The sequence below is a fragment of the Adiantum capillus-veneris genome, chromosome 22 (assembly GCF_014529385.1).
Source record: "Adiantum capillus-veneris isolate H3 chromosome 22, ASM1452938v2, whole genome shotgun sequence".
Lineage (NCBI taxonomy): Eukaryota > Viridiplantae > Streptophyta > Polypodiopsida > Polypodiales > Pteridaceae > Adiantum > Adiantum capillus-veneris.
This window is the reverse complement of record NC_140952.1, coordinates 135,205,327-135,217,582: the sequence shown is the minus strand read 5'-3', so window position 1 is coordinate 135,217,582 and position 12,256 is coordinate 135,205,327. Positions and strand designations below refer to the sequence as shown.

The following is a 12,256-nucleotide window of genomic DNA, read 5'->3' as shown; positions in this document are numbered from 1 at the left end:
TTGATCATTTTTGGCCAGTGGAGCCATGGTGTCAATTATGAAATTAAGAGCATCTTTTGGTTTGCGGATGGTTTTCTGTTGGTTACCTAACATATGACACAACTTGCATTCAAATATGCTTCACAAAAAGTCATTTACAAAATTAAATAGTCACTTAGTCATTACAATTTTAAAAATCGATGCTTCAAGAAATTTTTGGAACTGGAGAAATCTCTGGAGCTAGAAAACCATGGTAAATGCAAATGGCTGTCGTAGTTGATATTCAGAAGCCAATCGTGCGACTCAAGCTCGTCAACAAACATATAGACAACATAGTTACCGTCCATGTTAATATGATATTCAATATGCGGCACACGAGCAAAGATCTTATGAAAGGGATTTAATTCTCATACATGTAGCTTTTGTCACCTTTCGTGGGAGCCCATGGATAGAGAGGAAGAGAGGGGAATCTAGAATACACTCACTTCTACAACACTCTAGAATGCCCATTCAAGTTGGGACATTTTTACATTGGCGACATGCTCCATGTCCCTTCCCCCATATTTCCAAGACAATAAAATGTTCGCTCAAAACAGCCTATTTTCCGCAATCCTGGGGAGGCGCGGAGGCAGGATAGGAAGACTTGGCTTTGCCACCACCTTCGTCTGAACCCAGCCTTAAATAGCTTCTATCATTGATGCTGCATGGCATTGTATGGAGCCAACTAATCCCTCATATTCCATGGCATAGCATTCTTCACAAACTTGAGCATGTAACACTCCAACGACCAAGTTCACACCACCACCTTGTGCAACATCCCAACTAGCATGGAAACCTTTGCAACTTGTTGATAGCTTGGAAAGCAGAGAAAGACAACAAACGGCAACAAAATAACATATTTATCGTGATAGTACTGATGTGATGATCTTGCAGCATACATAACCTGACTTCTAAAATATAGGGGCAGCTAATGCTGAGAAGAAAAAGAGGATAAAAGAAGATTTCAGGTTGTAGGAGCAATCCAAAGATATCTATCCGACGTGAGGTGGAGAGTAGATGTAGAGATGGAAGCGACGCTGGCTTCTTCTTCTTCTTCTTCTTCTTCTTCTTCTCCATTCTACTCTGCACCTACAGCCATGTACCGTCAAGGCTGCGGAGCTGCAAGGTGGACATTGATGGCTGCAAGAGCTGAAGCTACGGTGCTGGAGCTTGCCGAGGTGGTTGATGGAGGCAACTTGCAGGAAACGAAGCTATATTGGCACAAAGCTGCCTGTTGCAGGAGCTTGCGGAGCCATGATCACCGGAGATCAACTGCAGGAACCAAAGGCTATGGGTCGTGGGGCGATTAATGTGGGATGCTGAAAGAGAGGATAAGATAGTGGAGGACGCAGGGAGCAGTTGTACCCAAAGGCTATGGGTCGTGGGGCGATTAATGTGGGATGCTGAAAGAGAGGATAAGATAGTGGAGGACGCAGGGAGCAGTTGTATCCACACACACAGAGAGAGAGAGAGAGAGAGAGAGAGAGAGAGAGAGAGATTTTTTACGCCGAAATCGGCCTATGAGACAAATCAAATATACATGGTGTGTATGTCATCCATCTATCGGAAAGACAAAACTGAACTGAAAATTAGTGATGTGTTGAAGATGGTGATGGTGGTATATAGGGATATCTGAGGAGGGATGGAGCTCTATCTAAGGGTATATGCATGTCTATGTGCTCAGGGTGGTACAATCATGAGAGTGCACCAAGCTATCGAACTCCATCCTGTACTAATGGGGGGGTGTAATATGTGGTACATGGGCAAGTCTGGTGCCAGGGCTGCCCGGATGAAAGCTGCAGGGTGGTCAGCCCTCATCTGAGCCACTCGCTCCTCAGTGGCACGTCGCTATCCGGCCCGGATCTCCTCAACCTGTCGATGGTGGAGGCTCGCACCCCTGTAGCCAGTGACTGGTGGTCGCCGCCTCGCTCAGCTCGCCTCGGCCTGGGGGAGAGAGAGAGAGAGAGAGAGAGAGAGAGAGAGAGAGAGAGAGGGCGGAGCCGCTGTTGGAGGGAGGAGCAGTCAAGGACACTAACGAGAGAAGCCTATATAAGATAAAGGTGGGAGCTTTCGCCATGTGGCGGGGAGCTCCTTCCGCTCTTATCTAAGTATATATAAAGGTGGGAGCTTTCGCCATGTGGCAGGGAGCTCCTTCCGCCCTTATCTAAGTATATATAGATAGATAGATGTGTAGACCTGTTTCAAAGTCAACCCACAAGATGTTCTTGCCAACAAGGAGTGTGCATCAAGATGGTCACACCAGCCAAATTCCAAATGGTCATGTACTCAGAATGAGTCCAGCTAATATTACAAAAGACCTGTAGGATAATAAAACGTAATTCTAGAAAGACGTGAGGCTAGGCATCTCAAAAAAGACAAATGCCTGTATGTATATGTGTATGTACGCACGTTCATATATGCATATATGTATGTACCTATGGGAGGAGACACCAAGCGCTGCCAGAAAAATTGGTCCTGGGATGCAAGGGCAAGCTCTCTCCCTAGACACCCAGAAGGTTTCAAATCCACATGCGCCCTATATGACAGATATGATGCAGATAGGGCATCTAGCAATGGCTCTGAGATCCTATATTCAGCCCGATTATGATGAGATTGGATTAGAATTGAATAAAGGCCTTGTTGAAGAGGTCTGCTTGTTCACCCTATTTGGACTAAATGAGGAAGGTCACACCATTGACAATCTTCAGCGCCATCGCTAGGATATTTTACTCTTCCAGACCATCCAGAAATATCTTCAATCCTTACTGAGTGAACCTTACAAACAACTACAGCTTTAACATATACACTAGGCATCCCAGCAGGGCGTCTCGAGTTTCTCACGTGCTTGGAATTTGCATCCTCTAGTTGCACAACTTAAAATTTATATCAAGTACATTTTCAAGTTTACTGTGACAAGCTTGAGAAGCTGACCAGTTTATCTTCTCCCGCCAACCTTCACCAGGTAAAGGCAGCTAGTTACCTATAAAGTTAACCTTTGCTTGCAATCTGAAGCCACATTGATATTACATGCCACAGTTAAATGTATAAGCCAACCACACATCTTAGCCCCCTTAGGTGGACAAAAAGAAACTACTCACTGAGGAACAGAGATATTCAAAGCCCTCTAAAGTTTCTTTTCTTCCCGACTCCCCACAAATGGAAGGTATTTACTTTGAAGATCTAAGGTTCGATCACCTGAATCATAATACCACAATATTCGAGAAATCCATTTTACAAATAAAAGACAAAGCACAGGTGTCATGTGCATGCATGATTCTGTATCTAGATGCTTTTGTGTGTGTGTTAGGATTGGGGGTGCAGGGATGGGGACCGGAGCAGCGCACCCGGGGGGGGGGGGGGGGGGGGGGGGGGGGGGGGTTGTTGGTGTTAGGGGGCAGGCACCACGTCACCGGACAATGAAAAAAATTTTGAAAGACCTCAACCATCAAATTAAACACGAAGACACAATAAGGGGAGAGAGTTTTTCGCATCGTTGCCGACTCACATCCTCAAAAAGTATTTTGCAACCATTTTCTAGGATTGCAATAGTACGTACCTTGCGGAGAAAAGACGTAAGGGTGTTTTCAGTTTCATACCCCTGAAGTATGTATGTACAGAGGGTAAGGATACAGGAGCCTGAAGAGTACTGGAGGTATAAATCACTGGAAGCAAGTCCCTAGACATAAGTGTGTTAGGTTAAGACCTGTGTATAAACCAAATAAAGGTTAAAACCTTCTTGCTGCTGGTTGTCCCGCGTGCTGAATCAAAAGAAAACTCATCCCCTCTCTGTACAATGGGTTAACCCCCCACCATTTCCATGCTCATCCATCCTAGCTGTTTGCTCATGAAAACTATCAAATGCATCGGACCTATTTGACGATTGTGAACTCGATACAGTCAGGACTAAAGGATTATCTGCCACAAGGTTCTCACGAGATCTGTTTGAAGATGCATGGGGAAGCATACATGCCACCGTCAAATTTGGTTCTCCAGACAAAGCACTCAATCCTATTCCATAGACTGGTTGGTTTGTCGGTGAAGCTTCCGGTTGGTCATCCATGGATTGATGCATACCCAATGTTCTGCCAACAAAATATCCCTGCAATGACATCCTGCACACCGGACAAGTGACATGTCGCTGTAGCCAGGCATCGATGCAGTTAGCATGGAAATTGTGTCCACATTGCGGGAGCGTTCTTAGAAGGTCTTCCTCTTTGTATTCTCCGAGACATACTGCACACCTGCTCACCAAAATTTCACCCACTCTCAAGAAACAGAAACTAATCAAGAGCCTAGACTTGAGTGCCAGTCCAGCCAATTGCAAGTCTTCCTGTACGCATGCATGTAAAACCCATCCATAATTTTATTGCTATCAAAGCAGTAACATTCATATACTCGGGAACAACTTGTTGAAAATGTTGCTGGGTAACATGAACGACGAGGTTACTACATGGAGGGCATGGTCTTGTTTCTTTTTTCCCGTTGGAAATGAGCGAGACTTGATCCAGGACCTATCTTAGCAACAAGACCAGTCTTTTGAGCCTACCTACAAAGAAAGGACCCATGAGACTGACATTGCCAGAAGGAAGCTTTTACATTCCTGCTACCAAACACAAGCTTGTGTGGGCCCCTTCCTTCACTAGAGTCCCATATCATACTATGAGTGGAATAAGCCCATCAGGCTGGACAATCCCAACTCTAGTCGCTTATGTCATCATGGCACAAAACCTAGCTGCGCTTCACCTGGTAGGTGACTTGTCCTATTCCCTAGATTCTAGAAGTTAATTCAAATTTAGAGATTCTGTCATACACAGTCATCTACACCATCTCAAAGATTTTCGTCCAAGCCTATTTCTTTCTCTAAATTGTGCCTCTCCTGTCTCATGGAGAAATCCTTGGGCGTACATATACATGCCTGAGTGTGCATCGTCCATGACAAGCTTCATGTAGCATCAAGAACAGATATTGGAAATCTGTATCTAAATACCCGCTTCTTCAAAGATGTAAAGCGAACACCAACAAGAAACATACAATACTACTTTAACTCGGCTACCTGTGCTTCTGAGTTTTCTATCAAATCAACTGCACTGTAGAGGTCTTTACACCATCTCAAAAGCTTGCCTTCAGTGGCAATTTCTCTGGCAAGCCATATGTGTGTCTCATGGAGAAAGCCTTAGAGATGTAACATCCCTAGTGCAAGTCGTCCAAGACAGTTTGGTGTTAGCATCAAGAAATAGCAGTTTCCAGATACTTAAAATTACGTCTGGACGCTAACCAAAGATGCTTCTAATGAAGCTTTGAAGGAGAAAGCCATATGTGTGTCTCATGGAGAAAGCTGTAGAGATACAACATCCCTAGTGCAAGTCGTCCAAGACAGTTTGGTGTAAGCATCGAGAAATAGCAGTTTCCAGATACTTAAAATCATGTCTGGACGCTAACCAAAGATGCTAATGAATCTTTGAAGGAGAAAAGAACATGGATAAGTCGTCAATTTCTTTGGCAAGCAATATGTGTGTCTCATGAAGAAAGGTTTACAAATATGACATCCCTTCGCTCCAGACAGTTTGGTGTCAGCATCGCGAAATAGCAGTTTCCAGATAATTAAAATCAAATCTGGACGCTAACCAAAGATGCTTCTAATGAAGCTTTGAAGGAGAAAAGAACATAAATAAGTTGTCACCTTCAAAATATATTATCTGGATCAATCTTTTATTTGAAAAAATAACGCATGCTGAAGGCTAGAAAGCTTACATAGAGTCTTGTCTTGGGAGAGATGTATCTTGGTGAAATGTGATGGTTGGAAAGTAAGCCATAACCAATGGACTTACACCGACATCGTTATGTCCAGCCTGGCTACAAAATCAGAAAACAGTCTCTGAGCATATATTCATAAAAGAGCACAAGAAGAATCTTAGAATTCTATCAACATTTTCTATGAACTTCTCCGTTCTCCAGGTTGAAGCAAAAAATAAGCAGATACACAATAACATGAAAACACTTGACCTCGGGGGCCACAATATTAACCAAACACTAAGCAGCATAACATATGGTGTGCACTTTTTGAAACATTTACCCTTCGCAGTTACCAAGTATTTGCCACCACTATATTTTTACAATCTTACTAGGGATTGAGATGATTTGAACCAAAACTTCTAATCTCACAACACAGAAGAGATACCTTATAGCCAGCTATTGGCAGAGGTAACCTACATGGACATGTTTCTGCAGTTGAGCACAAACTTCAAGATACATTCAACTGGAAATTGTTGGTTGTGATACTCGTCTCCTCTTACAGCTATGAAACCCCTTATGACTATCAATTGTAACATTATTGATGTCAAAGGCACAAGACAACAGGCTGCTCTTGAACAAAAAGAGAAAGAGCAGTTGTAGGCGGCTTGTTTATTGATACTTGTTTCTCTTCTCACAAAGTTGGATTAACGACATTAAATTAAGCACACTTAAAAACTCCAATGCAATACAAAAACCTCAACTAGTAGTAGAGAAATATTCAAAAGAAAATCCAACCATGCTACGATGTCAATGTCAATGTCAATGTCATCGACAATCTCAGCAAGTCTATTCTTCCTTTGTCTATGCCTACATTCTTAATTTTCAACCACAAAAAAAAGGTGCAAAGCTGATTTTTCAACTAGCAAGGCCTTATCTACTTTCAAGATTGTATATGAATAAGAGACTTAATTCTAGATATACAACCCTCCCAAATTCAATCTCGTACATAAATTAGTTTTCCTTTTTGTCTTGGCAACACGGTGATCATCTCCAAGCATTTTGTGCCTTAAAAGTATTGCATGCAATGTAAATTCAAAAATCTGGAGGATGTCAATTCCTTTGGACTTGGGAGTGTTGCCAATTTCTTCTAAATCTCAACAGCCTTTCTCCTCCGATCAGAGTGCTTCACCATTAGCCGTTGGGCTATCATACGCTCATCTTTGGCACTTCCATTTCATCATCTTCCAAGAATTGTTATGTTTCTTGGAAATTATTTTTGCTTCAGCCTTCCATGTTAGCTTGCTCGGTCCAACCTCCACAATGGTCATCTTCCCTTGGCATTGGACGGTTCATCATTTCTTGGCTTAGCGCTGTCACGTGCGCACTACATCTAGCGTCAGTCCTAGTATAGCATAGGACCTAGCATGGCACTTTGTGAGCCTCTAGTAGGATGTGCATGTTCAGGCAGGTCGTAGTTGCATACCCTCTCTTGCACAGTTCAGCCATTTCAGCATATAGGCATGTGAAGAGTCCCTTAAGCAAATTTATTAATAAGTGACTTTCTAGCCAGCGTTTTCAGCACCAGTTGTCACCAGCGTGTGACTACTATCTATCCTTTTGTTGATTTCTTTCCTATTATTTATTTATTTCCACTTTTTGGAAAACGCCCCTCAGGAAATCTAATTGCCCTGCATTGCATAGCTAGTGTGGAACTGTTCAGAGGGAGTCCAGGCCTGAGGGCAAGAGAGCACTAAGGTTGGACAAGGACTATGGTTAGCCAAGTGGGGTCATTGACTAGCCAAACTGGAATCCTTTGTTACAGAGGCTACATTTCAGTTCTCGGTGTGGCTGCAGTGTACAAAGAGGGTCAGATGACCTAGAAAGATACAATGGCAGCATCTCCTAAAATTTAGGGAACTGCTATTTTGGGACCTGAAAATGTGTTTGCGTCATAACCTCCGGAATGACAAGGAGAACATTTTCTTACTCTGCCGTGAAGTCAACTGGGCAACCGGTTGGGAGATTTTTAGGCAGCAACCCCGAAACGGGAAAATGCTTGTAAATGCGCCAAGTGGCACATTCTGGTGCACTTTCCTCGTGCAAAAGAAGGTGGCGCTGAATTTGAAGCTGGGAGAGGCTCATTTTCAGATTTTGTCACAGGTTAAGAGCTATGGAGTGCTTGCTTTCCCTCCTATGTACAGTGCGGTGCCAGGAGTGATGCCCTGCACGCTACGCACTTCCCTCTCTCTCCCCTATGGCAGTATGTTAAGCCCCTCTAGTGGGCTTTTCAATTGACCAATGTACAGTTGTGTGGGTTCATGCACGATTGCCGAGGCAAGAGCCTCTTGCACAAGTGTTGGATTAGCTAACGGCTAATCCCCCCGCAGGTACACGTGAATTCGGAGAGGTTTCACACCAGAAATCTCGTCCGATTCAAAGGGCAAGTAGCCCTACAGGTGCGGGAGCTCGAGGACTTGCTACGGATGCGACCGGCACGCGAAACGGAGCCCGAAACAGTGAATTACAGCCTGCTGTGTATTTTTGCAGGTTTAGGGTTTTGCCCCTAAACGGTCCCTAATACCCCCAGGAGGTTCGGGGACACGAGGGGACTGCTGTACACGTGATCTGGCGCATTTTCGGGGCTGAAAACAGAGAATTCAGCGTGCTGCAGATTCTCGCCAGGTTTTGCAAAGTGCCCGTATGCGTCGGGAAAGTCGTTCAATGCGTGGGAATACTGACTGTGAAGGGTCCTAGTACAGTTATGCTGCCGAAATCGGGCCGGAACAGTTGAAATTCAGCCAAGCTTGTGCAGGGCAGCTTGTAGGGAACCACAACGTTTATTCCCTCTTTTAAGCAATAAAGAAATACCGAAAGGGGCGCCTAAGTTAGGGGCCAATCTGGTGTCGGTCTTCTCATACAGGTGCATTCTAGCAGCCTGTATCCCTTTCCCCCGTGTTGTGTCTTGAAAGTACAGGTAGAATAGACGACTAATAATGGGTGAAAGCTAAATCAAGGTTTGAAGTAAAGTCTGCAGCCCTTTTTGAAAGTACAGGCCGGTTTCACCAGTACCCCCAACGTTTTCAATACCAGCATTCAGCGCTTTCAGCACGAGCATTCAGGTTTTCAGCACCAGCATTCAGCCTTGCATCAGTAGCATTTTCGGTATCCAACTTTAGCCTCACAGTACCAAGTATTTCTAGCAAGTACCCATCGGTATCACAATAGTACCAAGCACCTCTAGCAAGTACCCGTCAGCATCTCAGCATTTAGCAAAGTGTATCAACATTTGTGCAAGTAATAAAGCAAGCACTTGCTCTAGCAACAGAGCAAGGGGACCCTTGAGGGTGGGTGGGACCCGAAATGCAGTGTCGTCTCTCTTTTCTCTCTCTCTGCCTCACTCTCATTCGTTGTATTCAGTCCAATTTCTCTTTCCAAGTGAAGTTAAGTAACCTTATGTTTGTGCCTCCGGAGTACTAGATCTGAGCAAAATCCTTAAAACACTTCCGCTACACTTGACAAACGCTCATTTTGCTTCTCCAGATTTGCCACGATTGCAACTTCTCAACATCTATTGTTGAGGGCGGGTTTTAGCATAGCAACTACCATACGGGACATACGGGACGTATAATAAGGAGCATATAATAAACGTATGTTTTTCGCGGTTAAAATTTTTAAAAAAACGTTTTTTTCAAAAGTATTTTCCTTTCAAATATTAAGTATAGATAACCCACTTGAAGATCTAGTTTTGCACAAAATTTGATTGAATATTGAAATGTATAAAGGTTAAGCACCTTTAAAACTAAATGCTTAAGACTTACAACTCAATGTGTGGCTTCTAAGCCTTTTTGTAAGGCCCCTGTAATAAAAGGGCTAGCCCTGTCTTTTAAAACGGCCCGCATTTTTTATCAAGAGTACGAACAAAACATATGAAAACCCGAAGCATTATACTTTAAATAAAATACACATATTCGGTGTTAGGTTCAACTTTCAGATGCTTTCAGTCCTGCTTACAGCTTCTCTCACGCGCACAGAGGCCCTTGGTTGTGGGATGGATCCTTCTCGTACGAATTTTAGGCACATATAGGGTTTGTACCAAACATTTTGCCTATTTTACATTTTATTTCCACTTTTGTGATTTTCTACGCATCGTGTTCTCGCATGTTCCCGTGATCATGTTTCCCTTTCGCTACATGCACATATAGAATTTGTACGAAACATTTTGCCCATTTTACATTTTATTTCCGTGATCGTGTTTCTCTTTCACTCCATACTCTGTTATCATTCTCCATAGCAGATCTCTTTCTCTCCACCATAGTATGCCTCTCTCTATTGACATACAGCTCTCTCTATTCATTCTGAGAAGAATTCGCCATGAACACAAAGGAACCATCTACAACAACAATCCACCACCATTCATACACGCTTACGTAAGGTGTCCATTCTCTTTTTGCTACATCTGATAGCCATGAACTTCTAAAGGCTCTTCAAGCTTTTATGTCTATAGTCGTAAAGACAAGAACCATTCCAACAAAAAATATATACTCATATTTCATGGCCCAAGGCTCAATGCACACAAGCAAAGACAAGGCTCATGGCCACTTGTGCCACTTGTTCAAATGACTCTTGTATTTCGCTTAAAGATCACTGTAATTAAATGCTTTTTGTGCTGAAGTTTTCACATATTTGAATATAGCAACTAGATGATTCCATATTTTTTGATACAAGGAGGAGACCCCCAAATAGATTTTGATCCAATCTTGTCTAAATCAAAAGAAGTGAAAATAATTAGTAACAAATCTTTCCTCGCAACTAAGGAACTACTGAGATTGACTTCTAGAAGACTCGTAGTGGACTACTCTTGAGACTTTTTTAGTCCTGGGTATTAAAGAGCTCTCGACTCTTATGTACTTTATGATTGGAAGTACCAAACTCCATGACTCTTATCTAGATGATCGTTAAAACAATTGCAAGTACACAATCAAGAGATAAACTCCTACTTATATAGATAGGAACATAAAATTTTGAATTTTTCTTAAAAGATCTACTATTGCATGAAAATGGATATGCCAAAAAAATGGATTCCAGGATAAACTACAGACAATTTATCTAATCTTTTATAGCACTCAATTATTAGGACACGAGACGTTAAAGAGTACAAACATGAAGAAAGATCAATTTTGAATTCCTGAAGCAGGCTATAAACAAAAATAAGAAGCTGCAATCTTCAAAATTTGACTATGTGCAAACCTAACTTTTGTTTGTTGTTGAAACAAGAAGCAAATGACTGTAAACTGATTAGCTCCGACAATAACTACACAAGTCAGATCAAATGCAAAACACTCGCACACACATCACCCATAGAGAGAGAGAGGTGCGCACCACCGTCCTCGTATGGCCCGTTCCTAATAAGAAAAGCCGACGAGACTCCGGCATCTGTCTGACTAAAAACCTCGCACAAAAGTAGCGGCCACACCAAAAGAGGATAAAAATGGAGCTTGCTGTTATTCCAAAAATGCTGAGAACAAGGTTCACCAGCGAAATAGCCAGCATCTTGTCCGCGGTAAAGATCAACCTTCCTCAGTTTCTAGAAAAAAAAAGAAAGCCTTGGATCACCATTAAATAGAAATACCTTATATGCAGCATATGAAAAATACCATAAAAACATATAAACATGACATTGCCTCATACTTTGAATCGAACTGGTAGAAGAACTTTCTAAACAGCTCTCCTCAGATATCACAGTCCCCGCTTGCGCATTGCAATTCATAGTTGCCTGAATCAGGTGCTGGTCCAACAAAAACATGTAACCTTGTTCAATCCATCTGATCTAGAAAATTGTAGACCCACAAGGAAGAGGCAGTGCACGGAAAGGGAATTCACTAAACAGACTTAACTGAAGCGACCTTTCCTATGCGTGCGTAGCTCTCGTGTGTGTGTGTGTGTGTGTGTGTGTGTGTGTGTGTGTGTGTGTGTGTGTGAGAGAGAGAGAGAGAGAGAGAGAGAGAGAGAGAGAGGTTCGCACATACGCTCCATTAAAAGCCGTACTCGCCCCTGCAAGGGAAAACCCTATTACGACCAAAGACTTCCCAGCTTGCAGCTCAACAGAAGGCCTGCCGCTTTAGTCCAAGCTCTCCTGCCGCGGAAAGCCGACATGCAAGGAGGGCGGCTGGTCGGCTCTTCTACGGAGCTCGCTCTTCCCATTTTCTCCACCATTCACCATCTAGACCAGTGAAAGTTCACCAAACTCTGAGGTTTGGCCACAAGGTTAGGAGCAAAGGCCCCAATCTAGGGCCCAACATTAAGCGAAGCGGGCGCCATAGATCTTGCCGCGGAAGTAAACTCAGATACGGTATGTGAAAACTCGAAGAAGAGATCACCATGGCTCTTATTTCCAAGGTTGCGAGTTCAATCCTGTCATAAAAACTTATATCTCACCAACCCAAATGATTTTCTCATATTAAACTGATCACTTAATATGGGAGAATAAACAGGAACAAGGGTTAAG

General features: G+C 43.0%; 2 protein-coding genes across 2 annotated transcripts; one reads left to right on the top strand and one right to left on the bottom strand.

Annotated features, from left to right (window-relative positions):
* The first annotated feature begins 245 nt into the window (after nucleotides 1-245).
* On the top strand, nucleotides 246-3,262 carry LOC147430275 (uncharacterized). The gene has a single exon (XM_086495616.1). The coding sequence runs from the start codon at nucleotides 1,044-1,046 to the stop codon at nucleotides 1,326-1,328; it is 285 nt and encodes a 94-aa protein (XP_086351742.1). The 5' UTR covers nucleotides 246-1,043; the 3' UTR covers nucleotides 1,329-3,262.
* A 179-nt stretch (nucleotides 3,263-3,441) lies between these two features.
* LOC147430274 (uncharacterized) lies at nucleotides 3,442-12,021 on the bottom strand. The gene is made up of 6 exons (XM_086494768.1): nucleotides 11,778-12,021; nucleotides 11,440-11,536; nucleotides 11,324-11,335; nucleotides 11,131-11,249; nucleotides 5,770-5,867; nucleotides 3,442-4,259 (listed from the first exon to the last, which is right to left on the bottom strand). Exons 2-6 carry the CDS (start codon nucleotides 11,516-11,518, stop codon nucleotides 3,794-3,796), a joined length of 774 nt encoding a protein of 257 aa, XP_086350894.1. The 5' UTR covers nucleotides 11,519-11,536; nucleotides 11,778-12,021; the 3' UTR covers nucleotides 3,442-3,793.
* Nucleotides 12,022-12,256: the final 235 nt, after the last annotated feature.

Bases quoted from the DNA above. Each gene is read 5' to 3' on its own strand.
- LOC147430275 (XM_086495616.1), top strand. From the start codon at position 1,044: ATGGAAGCGACGCTGGCTTCTTCTTCTTCTTCTTCTTCTTCTTCTTCT.
- LOC147430274 (XM_086494768.1), bottom strand. From the start codon at position 11,518: ATGAATTGCAATGCGCAAGCGGGGACTGTGATATCTGAGGAGAGCTGT. The intron at 5,868-11,130 runs GTGCGCACCTCT...TTTTGTAGCCAG, and splicing joins CGGGCCATACGAGGACGGTG to GCTGGACATAACGATGTCGG. The intron at 4,260-5,769 runs GTAAGCTTTCTA...TTTGGTGAGCAG, and splicing joins CTCCCAAGACAAGACTCTAT to GTGTGCAGTATGTCTCGGAG.